The following is a 24,830-nucleotide window of genomic DNA, read 5'->3' as shown; positions in this document are numbered from 1 at the left end:
CTGCAGCATTTTTGCTTTCACTGATTATCGTATACCTGCGTCCTTTGCTTACCAGTCCTCCTGCCAGCGGAAACCCTTTCTCCTTGCTCTAGTTTATCAAAGCCTGTTGCGGTTTTGAACATCTTTGATCCAAGCTGAACAATCTTGAGATAGCATCACATTGAATGTACAATGGTTTTGTTAATCACCACATGAAAGTGTGTCCTGTGAAAGTGGTGGGTTAGATGACAATGCCCTGGTATCATTGCTGACAGCAGATGCATGTGATTTAAGAACAAAATCCCTTTTCAGATGTGGTTTGTGCTCTTGCAGTTGCACTGCATGATGTGAACCAGCTTAATCTCAGCTCTTTGGAGCAGCAATTAGTAAATAGCGTATAATTTTATGAAGGCAAATGTAAAAAGGCAGACCCAAGTCCAGCACATTTCCCTATTCATTCACTTCATGCAGGATTGTGAGACCGTGAGTGAACTCTGCAATGGCAAGGAGACATTTGGGGTGGGCAGCACGGTGACGCACTGCTTAGCACTGCAGTGCCAGGGATCCAGGTTCAATTCCGGCCTCGGGTCAATGTCTGTGTGGAGTCTGCACGTCCTCCCCGTGTCTGTGAGAGTTTCCTCCGGATGCTCCGGTTTCCTCCCTCAGTCCAAAGATGTGCAGTTTAGGTTGCCCCTTAGCATCAGGGAGCCCAGCAGGGTAAATACGTGGCTTAGGGGGATAGGGTGGACTGTGGTCAGTGCTGACTCGGTAGGCCGAATGACCTCCTTCTGCACTGTAGAGATTCTGAGCCTATGAAATAGGAGTGGAAGTAGACCATTCAGCCCCTCGAGCCTCTTCAGCCATTTGAGAAGATGATTTGTTTGTGTTTCAAATTCTACGTTCCCATCAACCCCGGATGTTCTTTGTTTCTTACACAGAAACTAGAAGCAAGAGTAGATGTTTAGCCCTTCGAGCCTGCTCCACCATTCATTACGATCATGGTTGATCAGCAAGATCAATATCCTGAACCCCACCCCCTGCCTTGTATCCCTTGATCCCTTTAGCCACAAGACCTATATCTAATTTCTTCTTGAAATCGCACATTTTGGCCTCAACTACTCTCTGTGGGAGTGAATTCCACACATTCACCACCCTCTGGGTGAAGAAATTTCTCCTCACCTCAGTCCTAAAAGGGTCATATCCTCAAGCTATGATCCCTAATTCCTGTTGGACAAGGGAGTCAGTCGCACTCCATCCTAAAAACATTCCGTGATCCCACCACCAATGCCTCCTGAAACAAAGGCTTCCAAAGTCTCACAAACCTCACAGAAAGAAAGTCTCCTCACCTCTGTCCGAAAGGGTGACCGCTTCATTTTAAAACACTGCCACCTGGTTCCAAACTCGCCCACAACAGGAAGCATCCTTTCCACTTTCATCACTGATCATTACATATTCCACTTTTCACTCTCTGTAAGCTAGAGGTGACCTCTGCTGCCTGTATCCCAACTCCTCCCAAGTCCCCATTCTTCCTTGTGCCCTCTGATCCACAGTTAAGCAACACTTTGGGTATGATTTTCCCAGCCCACCACGGATACCCAACCGGCAAATATGTGGGGTGATGGGAATAGGGCCTGGGTAGGATTGTTGTTGGTGCACAGACGATGGGCCGAATGGCCTCCTTCTGCACTGTAGAGATTCTATGATAGTACGATTCTACTGGTGGGAGGGGCTGTAAAATTCTGCCCCATTAGTGGGCAGCATTTTGCTTTTAAAGGAGGAGCATTTTCCTGCAAAATATTTTGGTGGGTGTTGTACAGAATTGTGCAGCTCAGAGGGAGTCCAATGCGCCTGTGCAGTCTCTCTGAAAGGGCTATCCAGTTAATCCCCTTCTCTCCTCTGTGTATCCTTTACAAAATGAATTCCAAATATCTATTCATTCCCCTTTTAACATTCTTGCTTCTGTTTGTGGTAGGTCTTGCCATGACTTAATAACCTCCTGTGTCTTTTTGGAAGTTCCCCTCCAAACCACTCACCATCCTGATTTGGAAATGGATCGCTGTTCCTTTCCTGTTAAAATCCTGGAACTCCCTCCCTGACAGCGCCATGGGTATACCTACACCACTGGGACTGCAGGGATTCAAGAAGGCATCTCCCCACCCCCCTTCTCGAGGGCAATTAGGGATGGGCAATAAATGCTGGTCTAGTTTGCGAGGTCCACATTCCGTAGATGAATTAAAGAAAATATTTGATAAAGAAGGCAATATTTTTGCTGACGGTTTTCAGTTGCCTCCTTAGGTCGAAAGTTCCGTTTCCTCCCTGTGTCAGCCTTAGCGCTGGCTTCTGAGTGACAAGGTTCTGGGTTCAAGTCCCACTCCAGGACTCGAGCACCAAAATTCTAGGCTGATGGGCCGGTGCCGTACTGAGGGAGTGCTGCATTGTTGTGAGCACCAGCTTTCCAATGAGGCTCCAAACCACGGCCCCCACCTCAGGACAAATGTAACTGACCCCACAGCACTGTTCCTGAGAATAGCGAGCGAGTTCTCGCCAGTGACACAGTCAAATATTTATTCCTCAATCGGAAATAGCAGACAAACAGGTTCTTTGGTCGTTATGTGTTGCTAAGTGTCGGATCTTGCTGCGCACAAATTGGCTGCAGTGTTTCCCACATTACACAATGATTGCAGCCCAAAAATACCTCACTGGCTGCAAAGTGCTTTCAGGCGTTGATCGTAAAGCTCTATATAAATGCAAGTTGTTCTTTTTCAGAAACGGTTTCATCTCCACATCTCCCTCACCTCCCTATAAAAGCCAGTCATCTCTCCTTGCTGGTTTAAGAACATCAGAAATAAGAATAGGAGCAGGCCATTCAGCCCCTCGAGCCCCTGCTGTGCCATTCAATACAATCATGGAGGATCTAATAGTGGCCACAACTGCATTTTTTTTTTCTGTCTGCTCCTCCGTAACCCTGAACTCCCATAATTGACCTACCTGTGTCTTGAATTTATTCACTGACCCAGCCTCCAGCACTCTTTTTGTGAAACAGAATTCCACAGATTCCCGACTCTGGGAGAAAATATTCCTCTTCATCTCAGTGTTCAGTGAGAGGCCCCTTATTCTGAAACCATATGCTCTAATTCAAGATTCCTCTAAAGAGGAAATCACCCCCTCGGCATCTACCCTGTTAAGCGCGCACACATCCCCCCCCCCCCTCCAATGAGTATAGATCCAATCTGTTCAACCTTTCCTCATCTGACAATCCTTCAGCATGGTGGTACAGTGGTTAGCACTGCTGGCTCACAGTGCCAAGAACCCGGGTTCAATTCCAGCCTCTGATTTAAACTTTATTTACTATTGTCACAAGTAGGCTCACGTGAACACCGCAGTGAAGTTAGTGTGAAAATCTCTAGTTGCCACACTCTGGCGCCTGTTCAGGTACACTGAGGGAGAATTTAGCATGGCCACAGCTCCTAACCAACAGGTCTTTCAGGTTGTGAGAGGAAACCTGAACACCCAGAGGAAACCCATGCAGACATGGGGAGAATGTGCAGACTCCACACAGACAGCGATCCAAGTCGGGAATCGAACCTGAGTCCTTGGCACTGTGAGGCAGCAGTGCTAACTGGGGTGACTGTGGAGTTTGCACATTCTTCTTGTGTCTGTGTGGGTTTCCTCCCACAGCCCAAAGAGGTGTGGGTTCAGTGGATTGACCATGTTAAATTGCCCCTTAGTGTCAGGGGGACTAGCAGGCTGAATATGTGGGTTTACTGGGATAGAGCCTGGGTAGGATTGTTGTTGGTGTAGGCTTGAAGGGCTGAATGGCCTCATCCTGCACTGTAGGGATTCGATTTAGCTCTTCAGCCAGCCTGGTGAGCCTTCACTGAGTTGCTCCCAGTACAGGGAGTTCCCTGCTTTGTTAAGGAGATCGGGTTTGACGTACTGCTTTAGATGGTGTAACTGTGAAGTGCTTGGTGGCCATTTCAATCTGCTAAAGCCACTATGTAAATAATCTTGTGACAGCTGCGATAAGTGGTTCAGCCGGAACAAGTAGGTTGATCGAAGCTATTAGCGTCTTTCACCTTTAATATCAGTAAAATACCTTAATCTCCTCGAGGTGACTCATTTCCTTCCCCCAACTTCCCCTCCCCCTGACGTCTGCAAGAGCCCGGGAATTCATCACTCACCTGTTAAGAAGAAAAACATGGCTTTCCTAGAAGTAAAGGAAAGGTTACTTGTCGCTTGTCACAGTCTATCAAGTCTGCAAATCCCTATTAGCAATCTGGCCAACTAATAAAATGTGAAATCTTTTGCAAACCAATTTATCTTTAGCGCTTGGAGTGGAATGAGAGAATTTCTGTCTAGGTTTGTTCTGGTCACCGCACTGTCAACTTTTAATTCTTAGAAATTATAAAATTCCTTACAGTGCAGAAGGAGGCTCATTGAGTCTCGTAGAATAGCACATGGAACAGTACAGCACAGTATGGGCCCTTCGGTCCTCGATGTTGTGCCGAGCTATGTCTGAACCCAAGATCAAGCTATCCCACTCCCTATCATTCTGGCGTGCTCCGTGTCCCTTTCCAATAACTGCTTGAAAGTTCCTAAAGTGTTCGACTCCACTATCACAGCAGACTGTGCTTTCCACACCCCAACACTCAGTGTAAAGAATCTACCTCAGACATCCCTGTATATCTCTCAGTATGAACCTTATAGTTATGCCCCCTAGTAACAGCTACATCCACCCAAGGAAATAGTCTCTGCGCGTCCACACTGTCTATCCCCCTCATCATCTTATAAATTTCCATTCAGTTGCCTCTCATCCTCCTCCACTCTAAAGAGAAAAGCCCCAGCTCCCTCAACCTTTCCTCATAAGACCTACCCTCCAAACCAGGCAGCATCCTGGTAAATCTCCTCTGCACTCTCTCCAATGCTTCCACATCCTTCTTATAGTGAGATGACCAGAGCTGCACACAATATTCCAAATGTGGTCTCACCAACGTCTGGTATAGTTGTAGCATAACCTCACAGCTCTTAAACTCAAACCCCCTGTTAATAAACACTAACACATTTTAGGCCTTCTTCACGGCTCTATCCATTTGAGTGGCAACCTTCAGAGATCTATGGATATGAACCCCAAGATCTCTCTGTTCCTCCACATTCCTCAAAACCCTGCCATTGACCCTGTAATCCGCATTCAAGTTTGTCCTACCAAAATGAATCACCTCACACTTATCAGGGTTAAACTCCATCTGCCACTCTTCAGCCCAGCTCTGCATCCTATCAATGTCTCTTTGCAGCCTGCAAGAGCCCTCCACCTCATCCACTACTCCACCAATCTTGGTGTCATCAGCAAATTTACTAACCCGCCCTTCAGCCCCCTCTTCCAAGTCATTGATAAAAATCACAAATAGCAGAGGACCCAGCACTGATCCTTGTGGTACACCACTGGTAACTGGCCTCTGAAAATTTTCCTTCCACCACCACCTCTGTCTTCTATGAGATAGCCAGTTACTTAACCAGTTGGCTAAATTTCCTTCTATCCCACACCTCCTTATCTTCTTCATGAGCCTACCATGGGGAACCTTATCAAACGCCTTACTAAAATCCACGTATACAACATCAACTGTTCCACCTTCGTCTACACACTTACTTACCTCCTCAAAGAATTAATCAAATTTGTGAGGCACGACTTACCCTCACGAAATCATGTTGACTATCACGGATTAAGCTGCATCTTTCCAAATGGTCATAAATCCTATCCCTCAAGACCCTTTCCGTTAACTTACCGACCACTGAAGTAAGACTAACTGGCCTATAATTACTGGTGTCATTCCTATTTTCTTTCTTGAAGAGAGGAATAATATTTGCCACTCTCTAGTCCTCTGGCACAATCCCTGTGGACAGTGAGGACCCAAAGATCAAAGAGAAAGTCCACAAGCTCATCCCTTGCCTCCCAAAGTATCCTAGGATGTATCCCATCTGGTCCAGGGGACTTATCCACCCTCAGGTTTTTCAAAATTGCAAATACATCTTCCCTCAGAAAATCTGCCTCCTCCTCCTATCAGCCTGTATCACACTCTCATCCTCAAAAACATGGCCCCTCTCCTTAGTGAGCACTGAAAAGTATATATTCAACATCTCACCTATCTCTTCTGACTCCATGCACAAGTTTCCACTTCGATCCTTGACTGGCCCTAACTTCACCTTGGTCATTGTTTTATTTTTCACATAAGAGTAAAAAGCCTTGGGGTTTTCCTTTATCCGACGTGCCAAGGACTTCTCATGCCCCCTCCTAGCTTTCCTGAGCCCTTTTTTTGTTTAACTCATTCCTAGCTACCTTGTAACCCTCAAGCAATCCAATTGAACAATCGGACCCAGGCCCTCTTCCTATATTTACCCTACTAATCCCTCTAACCTGTGTATTTCTTGAAGAGAGGCATAACATTTGCCACTCTCTAGTTCTCTGGCACAATCCCCGTGCTGTGAGACAGCAGCACAAACCACTCTGCCACCGTGCCACCCTCTTGTGGGGTTTAACAGCTGAGATGTTGGACCTACCATAAATTATACAAGGCAGCATTTTTCAGCCCTTTCCGTCAACGGGATCTTCCAGTCCCGCTGAAGTCAGACATTGTCCCCCATCCTGTGACAGGTTCCCTGATGGCAGGGTATCTCGGCCAGACAGGAAAATACTGCTAGCGACTGATGGTGAGCTGCCGTGGGAGGGACTGGAAAACAGCAGCCACGTTTTAATTAATTTCTGCTACTTCAGAGGATGATGAATGTGCTCAACGAGAAAGACGACGGACACAGATTTTGCTTAGAAATGAAAGAGGGAATCTTTTTTTTTTGCTGATGAAAGAAATGAGTGGGTGCTAAGTGAGAGAGAGAGAGAGAGAGAGAGTGCAATCCCAGTCATTTCTGGGTTTGGGACCAGTTCCACCTCGGGCAGAATCTGTTTAATTTCTTCCGCGCCAAATTATCTGTGCGTTTTATGCTGCGCAATTTTCTGTAAGCACGCTTCTAATTTTTCGTTCAAACTCGTACCATCTTCCTGTAGGTCAGGTGTCCTGGGACGAGTATCGGATCAAGTTTCTGGCAAGCAAGGGGTTTAATGAGAAAGAGATTGCGGAGAAAATCAAGAACAACGAGGAATTGAAGATTGATGAAGAAAGTAAGTATCTACTGGCAATAAACTAACAAAATGCACACACGTAAAACTGTGCCCTTCCTGCGTGGTGTTGATGCCAAATTCTGATTTCAGTCATTAAGAAAATAATATTCAATATAGCGGTGCGGGCTATATTGATGGTGAAAGAACCAGCATTAATTTCTTCTTACCTCAGACACGTAATTACCCCAAATCTCCAAAAAGAGTTATGAGGCCAGTAGATTGAATAACTGAGCCTGATGCACTGTATCATACAGTGCTCCTTCTAGGATTGCATTTATATAATTCCTAGTGATGGAACAAAAAAAAATACAGCACAGGAACAGGCCCTTCTGCCGTCCAAGCCTGTGCCAATCATGTTGCCCTAACTAAATTACAAAAAAAGTCTTCTGCCTGTACTCAGTCCATATCCCTCTATTCCCCCCCCTTTTCATGTACCCATCCAGATGTCTCTGAAATGTTGCTGATGTGCCTGCTTCCACCATCTCTTCTGGCAGAGCGATCCAGGCACCCACCACGTGGGCACAGTGATTAGCTCTACTGCATCAGAGCTCCAGGGACCCGGGTTCAATTCCTGGCCCTGTCTGTGCAGAGTTTGCATGTTCTCCTGATGTCTACATGGGTTTCCTCCTGCAGTCCGGACGATGTGCTGTTAGGTATGTCAGCCACGCCAAATTCTCCCTCAGTGTACTCGAACAGATGCCAGAGAATGGCGACGAGGGGATTTTCACAGTAATTTCATTGCAGTCTTAATGAAAGTCTACTTGTGACACTAATAAATGAACTGTGAAAAACTTTCCCCATATATTTCCCTTAAACTTTCCCCATCTCACCTTGAACCTGTGCCCCCTTGTAATTGACACTTTCAAGCTGGAGAAAAAGCTCCTGACTATCTACCCAGCCTTTGCCTGTCATAATTTTGTAGAGTTCTCTCAGACCTCCCCTCAGCCTCCGTCTTTCCAAAAGATTCCTAGCCTCATTGGGACTGGAGAATGGAGACGATCGGACAGTCCTCTTTGCAGAAGACATTGTATTCGTGTAGGTTTGAGAGCAGGTCATTTGCCTCTTGTTGCTGTAACTTGGCCGAGTGAGGGGTGGGGAATTGTTCTGGATTAAGGATGGAAGCTGTGGCATAGTGGTATTGTCACTGGACTAGCAATCCTGAGACCCAGCCTCCGAGGACCCAGGTTCAAATCCCGCCATGGCAGACAGCAAGATTTGAATTCAGTAAAGAAACTAGAATTGCGAAAGGTCCATTGATAACCATCATTGATTTAAAAACCCATCCGGTTCACTAATGTCCGTCAGGGAAGGAAATCTGCCACCCTTATCTGGTCTGGCCTACATGTGATCAACAGCAATGTGGTTGATTCTTAAAAATACCCTCTGAAATGGTGCAGCAAGCTGCTGTGCTCAAGGGCAATTAGGAGTGGGCAATAAATGCTGGCCCAGTCACAGGAACGAATAAAAAAAACCCATAGAAACATAGAAAAACTACAGCTCAATACAAGCCCTTCAGCCCACAAAGTTGTGCTGAACATGTCCCTACCTTAGAGATTACTAGGCTTACCTATAACCCTCTATTTTACTAAGTCCCATGTACTTATCTAAAAGTCTCTTAAAAGACCCTATCAAATCCACCTCCACCACTGTTGCCGGCAGCCCATTCCACGCACCCACCACTCTCTGAGTGAAAAACGTACTCCTGACATCTCCTCTGTACTTACTCCCCAGCACCTTAAACCTGTGTCCTCTTATGGCAACCATTTCAGCCCTGGGAAAAAGACTCTGACTATCCACTCGCTCAATACCTCTCAACATCTTATACACCTCTATCAGGTCACCCCTCATCCTTCGTCTCTCCAAGGAGAAAAGGCCAAGCTCCCTCAACCTATCCTCATAACGCATGCTTCCCAATCCAGGTAACATCCTTGTAAATCACCTCTGCACCCTTTCTATGGCTTCCACATCCTTCCTGTAATGAGGCGACCAGAACTGAGCACCGTACTCCAAGTGGGGTCTGACCAGGGTCCTATATAGCTGCAACATTATCTCTCAATTTCTAAACTCAATTCCTTGATTGATGAAGGCCAGTACACCATACACCGCCTTAACCACAGCTTCTACCTGCACAGCTGCTTTGAGTGTCCTATGAACTCGGACCCCAAGATTCTTTTGATCTTCCAAGATGCCAGGTCTTGTCACTGCCCCACTTGCATTTTCTGATGGGATTCACTGCTCAGCATTCAGGAGTGGGAATCCTGGCAGGTTTAACTACATTTTAATAACAAAAAATTTCACATGAAATGCAGCCCTGAGCCTGCTTGAATTTTTTGAAAATGTGACTAAACATATTGATGAAGGAAGAGCAGTAGATGTAGTATATATGGACTTCAGCAAGGCATTTGATAAGGTGCCCCATGCGAGGCTTATTGAGAAAGTGAGGGAGCATGGGATCCAAGGGGTCATTGCTTTGTGGATCCGGAACTGGCTTGCCCACAAGGCAAAGAATGTTTGTAGATGAGTCTTTTTCTGCATGGAGGTAGGTCACCGTTAATATATTCTGCCATCCTATTTGACCTGCCGAAATGAACCACTTCACACTTATCTGGGTTGAGGTCCATCTGTCACTTCTCTGCTCAGTCTTGCATCTTATTAATGTCTCGCTGCAACTTCTGACATCCCTCCACACTATCTATAACACCTCCAACCTTTGTGTCATCAGCAAACTTAGCAAACCACCCGTCCACTTCCTCATCCAGGTCATCTATAAAAATCACAAAGAGTAAGGGTCCCAGAACAGATCCCTGGGGCACTCTACTGGTGACCGACCTCCATGCAGAAAAAGATCCATCTACAACCACTCTTTGCCTTCTGTGGGCAAGCCAGTTCTGAATCCACAAAGCAATGTCCCCTTGAATCCCATGCTCCCTCACTTTCTCAATAAGCCTTGCTGAAGTCCATATATACTACATCTACTGCTCTTCCTTCATCAATGTGTTTTGTCACAATCAAGCTCAGGGCTGCATTTCAAGTGAAAAAATGCCATGTGAAATTTTTTGTTGTTAAAATGTGGTTAGATCTGCCAGGATTCCCACTCCTGAATGCTGAGCAGTGACTCCCATCAGAAAATGCAAGCGGGGTGGTGACGAGACCTGGATCAGGCACTGTTGTGATGCCTCTCGTGGTTGAACAGCCTTACTATCCATGGAGAATAGGCCACCTGAGGGCAGTCAGCATCTGTGGAAGTGCACTTTTTTTTATCCTTTCATGGGACGTGGGCATGGCTGGCTGGCCAGCATTAATTGCCCATTACTAGTTTAGCGAAGGTGGAAAGAGCCAAAGATAGATCTGCTCACCTTAACCTTTTGAAAAGGACACCAACCAGACCTTCTGAGGCTCGCCTTGCTTCCTGTTTCCTTCTCTCTTTGCAAAGCCATGTTGCAGAAAACCTGAGCGCCCCCTCACTAATGGTGCTCACTTTGGAGATGTTATCAGTTTTGCCTCCAAACGTTGCTGAGAAGTCAGCATTTTTTATCCGCAAAGGAGTGGAAACAGTTTGATCTGAAATACCAGGTAGTTGTTTGCTATTTACATCTGGGGAATTTTTTGAGCTGCCTAATTCACCGCTGAATGGGTTAAACTTAGATGTCAGAAACTTGAAAATACTTTCTGTTCCACTGATGGGGTTGTTTGTGAGCTGAGTATTTACTGAACCTCCCGCCATGATAAAACGTTATTGATTCACGTCTCCCGATGCTATGGCTTTGTGCTGTCCTATTTAACTCACTCCCTGTATGTGACTAAACGCGCAGCACAATAATCAAACCATTGCCAATGGCTATGCTCCTGGGTGTGCTCGTACTTCCATGGGGAGACAATGGCCTTGTGGTATCATCGCTCGACTATTAATCCAGAAACTCAGTTAATGTTCTGGGAGCCTAGGTTCGAAACCCACCACGGTGGAACTTAAATTCAATAAAAAATATCTGGAATTAAGAATCTACTGATTGGTCATTGTCGGGGAAAATCGTCTGGTTTGCTAATGTCCTTTAGGGAAGGAAATCTGCCTTCCTTACCTGCTCTGACCTACATGTGGCTCCAGAGCCACAGCAAAGTGGTTGACTCCCAGCTGCCCTCCAAGGGGAGCTAGGGGTGGGCAATAAATGCGGGCCAGCCAGCGATGCCATGTCCCACAAGTGTATTAAGAAAAAAATGTAGTGTTGTTTCTGAAGATAAACTCAGCATTAAAAACCTGTGTCAAATCATCCTGTATATTATCAATGTCTGGGTAATTATTGCCCTGCTAATCACACTGTCATATATCCTCTTTCAGATCTGTATATCCTTCCTGAGGTACAGTACCCAAAACTGAATACCATACTCTGACCAAGTTTTTATACTACTGAATCATCCTTTCTATATTCCAGCTCCCTAGAGGGCAATATTTCATTAGCCTTTTCTGTTTTTGCACTTTGGACATATTTTAATCATTTATTTACCTAGATTCCCAAATCTTCTTGCACCTCACATAGGGACTGCGATTTTGACCATTTGCCCAGAGAATCATAGAATCCCTTTCTCTACATCCTAGCTATGACTGTACCAGTACATTCTGCATTCTCTGCTTTCCTTCTCTATGGACGGTATGCTTTGTCTGTGTAGCTCACAAGAAACAATATTTTTCTTTGTATACTAATACATGTGACAACAATAAATCAAGCCCCTACAGAGCAGAAGGAGGCCATTTGGTCCATCAAGTCTACACCAACAACAGTCTTAGCCAGGCCCTATCCCTGTAACCCCATGAATTTACCTTGCTAAGCTCCCTGATACTATGGGCAATTTAAGGAGGCCAAATGACGTAACCCGCACATCTTTGGAGTGTGGGAAGAAACCGGAGCACCCGGAGGAAACCCACACAGACATGGCGAGAATGTGCAAACTCCACACAGACAGTGGCCCAAGGCCGGAATTGAACCCAGGTCCCTGAGTCTGTGAGACAGCAGTGCTAATCACTGTGCCACGGTGCCTCCCAAGATTAGTGATGTCAAGCCAAAGAAAGTATCTAGCGGAGGCTTGGAATCTATAACCAGGGTTAAAGGTAGAATGTGGGCATGGAGTTCAGTGGAAAGGTGCTGGGTAAGGTCAATCATTCTGCTTTGTTTATTGCCACAAAATCGTCAATGCAACTTTTGTAGTTGCCCTATTCTAGCTCTTTGAGATATTGGACTGGATTTTCCAGTCCTTCCTGCCAGCATGATCTTCCTGTCCTGCCGAAATTGACCACCCCACCCCACCCCACCCCCCACCCCCCGTCCCGGTCACAGGCTCCCTCGTGGCAGAATGGGTGAGTCATGTACGCAACGCTATGTCGGTTGTTATTGACTTCCTTCTTTTCACCTGAGCTTCAGGTTAGAATCGGTTTTCCCCAGTCATTGATGTTGGGTCCACATCTAATTGATTTTTTTTTAATTCATCTGTGGGACATGGGCGTCGCTGGCTGGCCAGCATTTATTGCCCATCCCTACTTGTCCTTGGAGGGCAACTGAGAGTTAGCCACATTACTGTGGCTCTGCAGTCACATGTAGACCAGACCAGGTAAGATTTCCTTCCTTAAAGGACATTAGTGAATCAGATGGGTTTTTCAGACAATTGACAATGGTTATCAGTAGATTCTTAATTCCAGCTATTTTTCATTGAATTAAAATTCCTGCTTCTGCCGTGGTGGGATTCAAATCCGGGTCCCCTGAACATTAGCTGAGTTAACAGTCTCGCGATAATGCCTCTAGGCCATCACCTTCCCATAACTGAGATAAACAAAGATTGCTGGAGAGAGTGTGGTGGATGTTGTTTATATGGTTTCAAGAAAGCACTTGCCAAAGTATCACGCAAAAGGCTCATTAACAAAATCAAGGCCAGTTTCCAGTGCATTAAAAAACTGGCTTAATAACAGAAGGCAGTGAGTAGGTGGTAGATGGTTGTTTCTCGGACAAGTGGGTGGTGGACGTTGGTGTTTCCCAGTGATCGGTGCAGGGAGCACTGCTTCATCTGCTGTATATAAATGCCTTGGGAGTGCAGAGTAAAATTACAAAATTTTGCCGATTAATAATTAAAGAAGTGAGGATGATACAAGTTGCTGTAAAGGGAAATTGCAGGACAATGGGGCATGAATGCTGAACGTGGGATGAATCACCCCTTATGTGGCACAGTGTAGCATTGTCCTGTAGGATGTAGCATGAAAAACCTTTACTCAATGAGGGCAGATGTTTGAAGTAAGAAACTGCAAAGGCTCATGAATATTTTACTTTGTGTTTTATATTTCACCTTTTGTGTTTTCTGTTCATGGTCTCCATCTCTAATCGTGTCCGCCTCCTCCACAGCCCCCACCTCCCGCAGCTCTTCCCCAACCTCCCACATCAAATCAAAGGGGCTTCCCGTTGAGAACTTTGGAGCAGAGTAAGAGTGAGAGGACAGGGAGGTTGGGCAGCCTACGAGGTAGCTGCACCCACCTGAAATACAGAACACCCAGATTACCAGAGAATCTATCATAGAATCCCTACAGGACAGAAGAAGGCTGTTCAGCCCATCAAGTCTGCACCGACTCTCTGTCAGAGCATCTTACTCAGACCCAATCCACCCATTCTATCCCCATAACTCTATGCCTTTACCCTGCTAATCCCCCAAACCGACACACCTTTGGACACTAAGGGGCAATTTTAGCCAATCCACTGAACATGCACATCTTTGAACTGTGGGAGGATACCCGCGCAGACACGGGGAGAATGTGCAGCCTCCATACAGACAGCCACCCGAGACCAGAATCAAACCTGGGCCCCTGGCACTGGTGGAATTTAAATTCAATGAATAAAAAATCTGAAATAATTGAGCTTGTCACAGTAATGGTGGCCCTGAAACTATGATCAAACATCATAAATAAAGCCCCTATCAGGTTCACTAATGTCCTTTAGAGAAGGAAATCTGCCATCCTTACCTGGTCTGGCCTACATGTGACTCCAGACGCACAGCACTGTGGTTGATTCTTCACTGCCCTCTGAGTTGGCCTGGCGCGCCACTCAGTTCAAGGGGCAATTAAGGATGGGCAACAAATGCTCTCCCAGACACTGTACCCCAAATACACTGACCACAATCCCACCCCAGGCCCTAAACCCGTAACCCCTCATATTTACCCTGCTAATCCCCCTGACATTAACTTAGCATAGCCAGTCAACCTAACCCATGCATCTTTGCACTGTGGGTGGAAACCGGAGCATCCAGAGAAAACCCACGCAGAGAACGTGCAAACTCCACACAGACAGTCGCCCAAAGCTGGATTCGAACCCGGGCCCCAGGCGCTGTGAGGCAGCAGTGCTAACCACTGTGCTACCGTGCCGCCCATGTGGGATGTCTTTCCAATGGCACGGATGGACGTCCTGTCCATTACCAATCAACGTTCAAGTGGATGGCAAATGGTAGTGGGCTTTGGGGAATTGGCACTAGCATGGGGTGTGCTGATCGTTAAAATTCTACCCCAGGACTATTTCTCAGGTCTCCAGAGCTTCTCTGAGTCAGTCAGAAACATTTGATTACTAAGGAGTCACGTTGCTATGAAGAATGATGTAAAAATTAGGTCACGGTGGATTTTCAGTTCCTTTTTGAGGCCAATTGGCATTTTATCATTTTCATTTCAACAATTCAGTTCTGCGTATTCTGAGACCAACACCCCACTTATCCTGTGGTTACAGCTTACATGGGGATCCTGCTTTCCTGACACAAAGCAAATACTGAGACGAAACAGTGTGATTTATTATCTGATCATCAGTCGCTGTACTCAGACATTTCGATCAAAGTACCCCCAATCATAGTCCTTTTATCTCCATTTCTTCTTTTTCTTTTTGATTTATTATCGTCACATTATCAGTATGCAGTTAAAGGTATTGTTCCTTGTGCGCTATACAAAGCATACCATTCATTGAGAAGGAAAGGAGAGGGTGCAAAATGTAGTGTTACAGTCAGAGCTAGGGTATAGAGAAAGATCAACTTAGTGCAAGGTAGGTCCATTCAAAAGTCTTGACAGCAGCAGGAAAAAAGCTGCTTTTGAATCAGTTGGTACCTGATCTCAGACCTTTTTCTGGACGGAAGAAGGTGGAAGAGAGAATGTCCAGGGTGCATGGGGTCCTTGATTATGCTGGCTGCTTTTCAGAGGTAATGGGAAGTGTAGACAGAGTCGATGGTCGGGAGGCTGGTTTGAGTGCTGGACTGGGCTGTGTTCACAACCCTTTGTAGCTTCTTGCAGTCTTGGTCAGAGCAGGAGCCATACCAAAGCTGTGATACATCCAGAAAAGATGCTTTCTATGGTGCATCTGTGGTGAAAGTCATAGCACACATGCCAAATTTCCTTAGCCGAGTATCCTGGAGAACCTCTGGCTTTGCTTTCTGGACTTCAGTTTTTTTTCGTAGATTGGATGGTTGCCAAATACTTGGTACCTCTTGAAGCTGGCATTTTACCACCTGCTTCCTCGGACGTTGAGTGATGTAGTGGGTGTTCTTTATTGTTCTGTGCGGCCAGGTGGCATTTTGATGAGTTCAATTTCGATCTCGCCACCACATTGCTGCACCAATTCTGCGGTTACTCAACGTGAGGTGACTGGCGATCTGGCTGGTGTGCTTTGTTGTAGTGTACACACAGTGAACCCAGGTCGGCTGGGGGACTGACTGCAAAGGAAACACTTTCCCTAGCGGAAAGGGCACTCTCGGTCTGTTACATTTTTTTTCAACGTTTCGTAGACTTGGCAGTGTGTATTTATTTTTCAAAGTTGCCAGTGGTGAAAATAAAAGCACATCATTGAAGCAAAGCACAAGCTACTCTGGACTCCAGTCCAAAAGCATGATTAGAACAGATTGCAGCAGCAATGGGCAACCTAGGCTAGTGAGTGGGCTGCCTGAATGTCCCCCCTCCATCTCAGTGGGCCGCAAGACTGAAATCAGGCTTGTTCACTAATCATAACCCTTGAATACATTTAATGCACAATGAATATTTCATAAGTGGTACAGTGGTTAGCAGTGCTGCCTCACAGCGCCAGGGACCCGGGTTTAATTCCAGCCTCAGACCACTGTCTGTGTGGAGTCTGCACATTCTCCCCATGTCTGCATGGGTTTCCTCCAGGTGCTCCGGTTTCCTCCCACAGTCCAAAGATGTGCGGGTTAGGTGGATTGACCATACTAAATTGCCCATTAGTGTCAGGGAGATTAGCAATGTAAATATGTAGGGTCAAGGGGATAGACTTTGGGTGGGACTGTTGTCGGTGCAGGCTCGATGGGCTGAATGGCCTCCTTCTGCAGTGTAGAGATTCTATGATTCTAAGTTAATCATTCTTATATTAATTGAACTGTCATCAACATCAATTGGTTAAAGCCAAAGACATCCTGGATGCAGGAGTGAGTGCACGGCTCTCACAGTCAATGTTTTGTGTGGTCAGCATATACTTCACTTAAACTTTCAAATTTATCTATTAGTGTCACAAGTAGATTTACATTAACACTGCAACAAAGTTGCTGTGAAAATCCCCCAGTTGCCACACTCTGGCGCCTGTTCGGGTACACTGAGGGAGAATTCAGCACATCTTTCTGACTGTGTGGTGGGGGGGGGAACCAGAGCACCTGGAGGAAACCCCCACAGACACGGGGAGAATGTGCAAAGTCTGCACAGATAGTGACGCAAGCCAGGAATCAAACCCGGGTCCCAGGCACTGTGAGGCAGCAGTGTTAACCACTGTTCCACTGTTTTGCCCTTGCATTACGTGTGTATAATTTGGTTAAACATGGGAATGAACTGACCTCCCTCTGTGAGACAAGGCGAGCATGTAACCCCCACCCCAATGCACATAGGCAACCTCCCAGGCACTGGAACTATTTCATCCCCCCTCCCCCCCCCCACCCCCCACTCTTCTTTGAACAAATTTTCCATACCCGCCCATGACCTTGCCCTCCACGGACAGGACTGGAAAATTCCGGCTGCCGTTGTTTGAAAAGGAGGGGGTTGCTCCTTCCATTTTTTAAAAAAAACCCAACCAATTTGAACTGTCCAACAAAAGTAATAAACCTGGTGTGTGATGGTGCAATAACTTTTTCCACAAGATGTTTGATTTAATTTATTATTAGCATACAGTGAAAATTATTTCTTGCGCGCTCAACAGACAAAGCATACGGTTCATACAGAAGGAAAGGAGAGCGTGCAGAATGTAGTGTTACAATCATAGCTAGGGTATAGAGAAAGATCAGCTTAACATAAGGCCAGTCCATTCAAAAATCTGATGGCAGCAGGGAAGAAGTTGTTCTTGAGTCGGTTGGTATGTGACCTCAGACTTTTATATCTTTTTCCCCGACAGAAGATGGAAGAGAGAATGTCTGGGATGCAGGGGGTCCATTCAGCCCATCCAGTCTACTCTGTCATTCAATGAGATCATGACTGATCTGATAGGATTAATCTACTTTCCTGCATTCTCCCCATAACCCTTGATTCCTTTACTGATTAAAAAATCTATCTCAGCTTTGAACATACTTAATGACTCAGCCTCTACAGCCCTCTGCGGTAAAGAATTCCACAGATTCACTCCCGTCTGAGAGATTCCTCCGCACCTCTGTCCAAAATGGGTAAACCTTTACTCTGAGGTTATGCCCCCTGGACTTAGACTCCCCCACAAGGAGCAACAACTTCTCAGTATCTACCCTGTCAAACCCTCTGAGAATCCTGTATAGATGTTCACCTGATGGTGAACGCAGAGACTATTTCCTCGGGTGGTTGTAGCTGTTACTAGGGGGCATAACTATAAAGTTCATGGTGGAAGATATAGGAGGGATGTCCGAGGTAGATTCTTTGCTCAGAGAGTGGTTGGGGTGTGGAATACACTGCCTGCTGTGATAGTGGAGTCGGACACTTTAGGAACTTTCAAGTGGTTACTGGATAGGCACATGGAGCACTGCAGAATCATAGAGAGGGGATAGCTTGATCTTGGGATTGGACATAGCTCGGCACAACATTGAGGGCCGAAGGGCCTGTACTGTGCTATAATGTTCTATGTTTCTAAGTTCTTCAATGTGCATAATCTTCTTTCCCAAGTCGAAAGCCGTCCTTAAAATCGCTGGTTAATAAAATGTGCTTTGGTTGGATTGCAGCTCAGGAAGTCCTGGATAATCTAAAAGATCGCTGGTTTCAGGCTGAAGAACCTCCAGCGGACCATCTTCTGAATGAAGAAGAATTCTTGGCTTTCCTGCACCCAGAACACAGCCGTGGAATGCTGAAGTTTATGGTGAAGGAGATTATCCGCGATTTAGGTAAAAAGCATTTCAGCCATTTTGATGGAGTGTTTTTTTTAAAATTGTTTTAATAAGATAATTAGCTGAGCTCCTTGGGCATTACTGCCAATACATACATGCAGTGAGGGGTCTGATTTGCAAGGGCCACCATGTCATTCTGCTGTTAAGCAAACAGGTCTTGAGGTCAGTAGGAGTTTAATTGCTGCGCGATGAGGGGTCGTCACAGATTGGAATCTCGTGAATTTGAATCTGGCTTTTTGTTTGTTGAGTGATGGCTGGTATGGGACAAACACAAAATGCACAAAAGATTTTCTTTCTCTTAAAATAAACGCTATAACGTTCAAAATCAAGGAAGTTGTGATGAATCATAGAATCCCTGCAGTACCAAAAAAGGCCATTCGGCCCATGGAGCCTGCACCGACAACTATCCCATCCAGGCCTTATCCCCACAACCTGACTTATTTACCCTGCTAATCACCCTGACACTAAGGTCAATTTAGCATGGTCAATCCACCTAACCCGCACGTCTTTGAACTGTGGGAGGAAATTGGAGCACCCGGAGGAAACCCACACCGACACGGGGAGAGTGTGCATACTCCACACAGACAGTGACCCGAGCTGAGAATCGAACCTGGGTCACTGGTGCTGTGAGGCAGCAGTGCTAACCACAATGCCACTTTGATGGCTGATGACACGTGATGCCTTTTTCCTGCAGGAAAGGGTTGCCGACTCCAATTTTGTGCCATAGCCTGGCGGTGTCAACTCCCAGTCTCCTGTTTCCGACTGCCCCACCCCCACACTCTGGCTACGGGTCACCACAGTCTGTCCATCCTTACCGTGTGCCACATTCCTGCTCGCTAACTGGAGCAAAACCGTCTCTTAATTACCCAGTTAGACAGTGTTCAATTATTAAACAGCCTTTATATCCGGTCTACAATATCTTTATAACTGATGAATGAAAACATTCAAGGAAACAATCTCATAGCAGCATGAACAGGGGAACACAGTGAGCAGAATAACCCTGACGTGAACTGGTGGGGTGTTAGCTGCAGCTAGTCGGGAGGAAGCGTGAGGCGTAACTGGAGTGGCGGGGGGTGTGCAGCGATGATTCCAATGGAATTCAGGCAAAAGGGCAAGAAGATTTCCCTCGGCTTTGAGAAGAGGCGAAGAGTGTCGATAGGTTGGGGGAGTGGCGTCGTGTTTGGGGGTGTCATTCAGGTTGGGGGAGTTTTCTTTGTGTCTGGGGATGTGTCGTTCTGGTCAGGGGGGTGTTTGCAGGGGGACGGTTGGGGGAAGGCGTTCAGGTTGGGGGGGGGAGCTGTTTGGGTTGGGGAGGGGTCATTCGGGTCATGAGCGCCATTCAGATTGGGGGGGGGTGGGGAATCTTGTGCAGCTAGATGGTTAGAAATACAGTAGGGTGGGATGTGTTCATCTGTGGGGGAGTGTAGGGATATCCCCCAGGGGTGTGAGGGATGTCCCCCAGGGGTGTGAGGGATGTCCCATACAGGTCTGGGTCCAAAGTTAGAAGTGACATTTTCCTTCTAACTCTTTCTGAATAATTATTAGGGTAAAACTGGAAGAACTACTTGAAGTTAGCAATTTAAATTGCTTTGTTGGCAGGTTCCCAGCCCAGCGCAATGGTCCAGGGGAAGTTAGCCTTTTGGATAATCGCCGGACAAACCCAGGAATCCCTCTGGATCTTCCAAGAGGGATTCCCCAGTCCATTTTAGGGCTAAACCCGAAATCGCACACTGGGAAGCCAGGAAGTTAGTTATTTTTGTACTTTCCAGAAGGCTAGTTTTAAGCAGTGAACTTTACGGGCTTTCTCATTTGGAAAGCTATCAACAAAAATAGGCATTTTATTCATTTCACTCTTTGCTGCTTCTTCAATTAGCTAAAAATAGAAGCTGGGAGTAGATTTGAGCCTCCCATACTGAGTGTTATGTTATCTTTATTCATTCATGAGATGTGGTCATCGCTGGCAAGGCCAGCGTTTGTTGCCCATCCCTTGAACATATCTCATTCAGCCATTTCAGAGGGCAGTTAAGAATCAACCACGTTGCTTTGGATCTGGAGTCATTTGTAGGCCAGACCGGGTAAAGACAGCAGATTTCCTTCCTTTAAATGAATGCCACAGATAGGATTTTAATAGTAATTTTTTTGATTTGATTTATTACTGTCACATGTATTAGCAGACAGTGAAACGTATTGTTTCTTGCGCGCCACACAGACAAAGCGTACCGTACACAGAGAAGGAAAGGAGAGGGTGCCGAATGTAGTGTTAGAGTTATAGCTAGGGCTTAGAGGAAGAGCAGCTTAATATAAGGTAGGTCCATTCAGATGTCTGATGGCAGCAGGGAAGAAGCTATTCTTGAGTCGATTGGTACGTGTCTTTTGTATCTTTTTCCCAAAGGAAGAAGGTGGAAGAGAGAATGTCCGGGATGCGTGGGATCCTTGATAATGCTGGCTGCTTTTCCGAGGCAGCAGGAAGTGTAGACAGAATCAATGGATGGTTGCCATTACTGAGGCCAACACTCAGTTCCAGAATTATGAATTGACTTTAAATTGCACCATGGTGAGATTTGAACCTGTGTGCCTTGGGCCTGAGTATCTGGGTCTATTGATGCTACTGACTCCTGGCTTGCAATATGAACCAGACTGCTCAAAGTTCCAGGTGCCTGACCTTCACCAATAATGTTCAAGGCAGCTTGAGAGGTCATGTGACAGAAGTGTCAGGTGACTCGCCGTTGCCAGGTAGTGAGCAGTCAGTCTTCCCCCGAGACCATGAGAAGTGGGAAGCTGGCATATCAAGCTGAACACATTTGCTGAAGTCTTGCTGGCGTTCACGCCAGCGGGATCACGCAGCCCTGCCAGGGATTTCCTGTCAGCGAGGACTGACTTCAAAGGGAAGCCCCACTGACACCAGCGGGACTGGAAAATCCTGCCACAGTGAGTGGCGCGCCACCGCCCGCTGCTGCAAAACACACCCTGGAGAGGGAGGAATATCTAGCCCACTGTTTTACCATTTAAGCTTGTTTGCGGGACTGGCAAGGCCACAGAGATAAAAAGCAAAATACTCCAGCAGCTGATGGAATCTGAAACAGAAACAGAAAATGCTGGAAAATCTCAGCAGGTCTGGCAGTGTCTGTGGAGGGACAACAGAGCCAATATTAAAGTCTGGATGAACCTGACAAAGGGGCAACCAGACTCAAAACGTTGGCTCTGTTCTCCCTCCACAGACCTGCTGAGATTTTCCAGCATTTTCTGTTTTTGTTTCAGGTAAGGCCGCACTTGTTCCCTTTTAGTTGTTTTCAGAGAGTGTTGGCCAGCAGGTCAGTGGCGCTTAAGTTCCCCAAATTAAGCAGAATTTTCCAGCCCCGCCTGCTGATGGGATCTTCCAGAGCTGCTGAAACTTCTGACTGGCTCGCTGTGCCCGGCCTGAGAGAACCCATCACAGTGTGAGCTGCAAAATCCCACCCAATATTTCTGACGGCAAGTTCAGTGGCAGACATACGTTCCATCCAGGCTGATGTGTGCAACAGGAGAGTTCGGAAGTAATGGACTTGAAGGAAGTGGGTTGAGTGAGGCATTGTCCTGTGTCAAACCCGTCATATATCACGCAGTGAGGGAAGGGCAAATGTCCCATTTCTCTCTGCAGTAAAATGCAGCCAAGACACACATGCTATCTTTTACTTTTGATCTATAGGGTGAGGTGAGTGATCATTATCTCAAAGTACAGACTTTACTAGTGTTGTGCTGGGAAGTGCTGATTCAGAGCGGAAGGTGAAAACCGCTTTCCTGCTTCATTCTGGGACCAGCTTTCCTGGAGCAATGCTGGCAGGAGGCTCGGAAAAGGTTCGACCACCGGCTGGTGGAGGGCAATTAAGAGATGAGAGACTAGGAAAAAGCTGAGAGACCTTCGAGGAAAGAAATGAGGGGAGCTTGTAATGCAGAAGCCGCTGACAATATGGCAGTTTATTTTAACTCCTCTTGCAGCTAGCATAGTGGTTAGCACTGCCTCAGAGCACCAGGGACCCCAGTTCGATTCCTGGCTTGGGTCACTGTGTGGAGTTTGCACATTCTCCTCGTGTCTGCGTGGGTTTTCTCCGGGTGCTCCGGTTTCCTCCCACAGTCCAAAAGACGTGCAAGTTCGGCCACGTTAAATTCTCCCTCAGTGTACCCAAACAGGTGCCGGAATATGGCAACTAGGAGATTTTCACAGCAACTTCATTGCAGTGTTAATGTAAGCCTGACGCTGATAAATAAACTTTTAAAAAAAAGCTACTCAGGGAGACGTGACGTGCTCTCTTTCAACTTGGGGTTTTCCACTGACATGTGGTAAACAGCCCACCACCTATTTACAACCTGCAAGTACTCCAGTGCTTGCAGAAAAGACTTGAAAGATTATTGTTTCTCTTGTTGGACTAGCACATACAGGGTGCTCATTACCCCAACATGATTTCTAGTTTTGGCTTACGAGGCCGCTCTATATGCCATTGTGTCAGGGTCCCTGTGCAGCGCACCGTCCAACCTCTCATAGACGGCTCCTGTGGTTCAGCTGAACCACGCTTTGAAACCTGCACCATCAAAGTCATTCACAAAACAGTAACATTGACACAAAGACAAAATCAGCTGACGTTTCGAGTGTCAGGTTGACTTCAGCAGAGCAGAATCTTTTCAGAGTTAGAAGTTTCAGTGCAGCATGAATTTCATCACGTGTTTGCAGATATTCATAGAACTCTACAGTGCAGAAGGAGGCCATTCAGGCCATCGAGTCTGCAATCCCCCCTAGGCCCTATCCCCTATCCCCATAACCCCTTACTTACCCTAACTTGTCCTCCTGACGCTAAGTGATAATTTAGCGTGGCCAATTCACCTAACTGGCACATCTTTGGACTGTGGGAGGAAACCGGAGCACCCGGAGGAAACCCATGCAGACACAGGGAGAACGTGCAAACTCCACACAGACAGTGACCCAAGCTGGGAATCGAACCTGGGTCGCTGGTGCTGTGGGGCAGCGATGCTAACCACCATGCCGCCCACCATGTTGGAGATCAGGAACAAGGGTTAGTAAAGGAATCCATCTTGTATGAATATAAATAATTTATATCAAGCTCCACTTGGATGGCATGGTGGCACAGTGGTTAGCATTGCTACCTCACAGCGCTAGGGACCCAGGTTCAATTCCAGCCTCGGGTCACTGTGTGGAGCCTGCACATTCTCCCCATGTCTGTGTGGGTTTTCTCCAGGTACAGAGGTTTCCTCCAAAGATGTGCAGGTTAGGTGGATTGGCCATGATAAATTAGCCTGGGTGGAATTATTATCGGCGCAGGTTTGATGGGCCAAATGGCCTACTTCTACTCTGTAGGGATTCTGTGAATTTCTATGTTCGAGTAGCTTCCTGTGTTAACACACTTTGACCCTTCTGAAATTCAGGGGGAGAACCAACTCAAAGAATAATATTGACTCACAGCTAACAAAGCGCTCCCATTGATACAAGACCTCAAAAAACAAACCCACACTCACCTCTGAAAACCCCTGCTCTTCTGCAATAACCCATCTGTTGAATATGGAATCAGATGACGCACACCGAGGGGTCCTTAACCCAGGAAAACACTATCTGCTGTTGCCAGGGAAATGGTGCTCGCTGCCAAGACGTTTCAGAAAAAACGTGAGGGGAGAATATAAAATAGCTTTTCAATGGGAATTAAATTCACACCGGGGAGCTGCTGGAAAGGCACTCTGACAAATACGGTGATATTGCTGGTGAGCTCTCTGGAAGGACGTTGATGCCATCTTAATTTCCAGGGGGAGGGAGCCCATTCTGACACCCGGGGAAGGTGGCCGTGTTTAAAGTTTTAAGCTTTATTTACTATTGTCACAAGTAGGCTTACATTAACGCTGCAACGAAGTTACTGTGAAAATCCCCGAGTCACCACACCCCGGCGCCTGTTCGGGTACACAGAGGGAGAATTTAGCATTGCCAATGCACCTAACCAGCACTTCTTTCAGACTGTGAGAAGAAACCGGAGCACCCAGAGGAAACCCACACCGATGCAGGGAGAACATGCAGACTCCACACAGATAGGACCCTGGGTCCCTGGCGCTGTGAGGCAGCAATGCTAACCACTGTGCCACCCTTGGCACCTGTACAAAGTTGTTGCTGAAGAATGGGAGCGCCACACTGCCTTTGTGTTGGGTGGAGCAGGGACGGGCGAGATCGAATCTTGATGCCCTGCAAGGTTTGAGGGCGTAAGTGGGGGGAGCAACTTATTGCCAGCTCAGAACACAATTTATGGTGCCAAAAATGGAATCCAGGCAGGAGCACCCAAAGCAACCCCTTTTGCCGGGATGGGAGAAAGTTCTGTTG

General features: G+C 46.6%; 1 protein-coding gene across 1 annotated transcript in view; it reads left to right on the top strand.

Annotated features, from left to right (window-relative positions):
* sdf4 (stromal cell derived factor 4) overlaps positions 1-24,830 on the top strand; it is a 74,110-nt gene that overhangs the window by 38,928 nt on the left and 10,352 nt on the right. The window contains exons 3-4 of the mRNA XM_080215188.1: positions 7,034-7,147; positions 18,320-18,478. Of these exons, the coding sequence (XP_080071314.1) occupies positions 7,034-7,147; positions 18,320-18,478 (273 nt within the window). The remainder of the gene's footprint in view (positions 1-7,033; positions 7,148-18,319; positions 18,479-24,830) is intronic.

The sequence above is a fragment of the Carcharhinus amblyrhynchos genome, chromosome 30 (assembly GCF_965287045.1).
Source record: "Carcharhinus amblyrhynchos chromosome 30, sCarAmb.v2.hapA, whole genome shotgun sequence".
NCBI classification, from domain to species: domain Eukaryota; kingdom Metazoa; phylum Chordata; class Chondrichthyes; order Carcharhiniformes; family Carcharhinidae; genus Carcharhinus; species Carcharhinus amblyrhynchos.
Note: the sequence above shows the minus strand (reverse complement) of the source record. Positions and strands in the feature narration are given on the sequence as shown.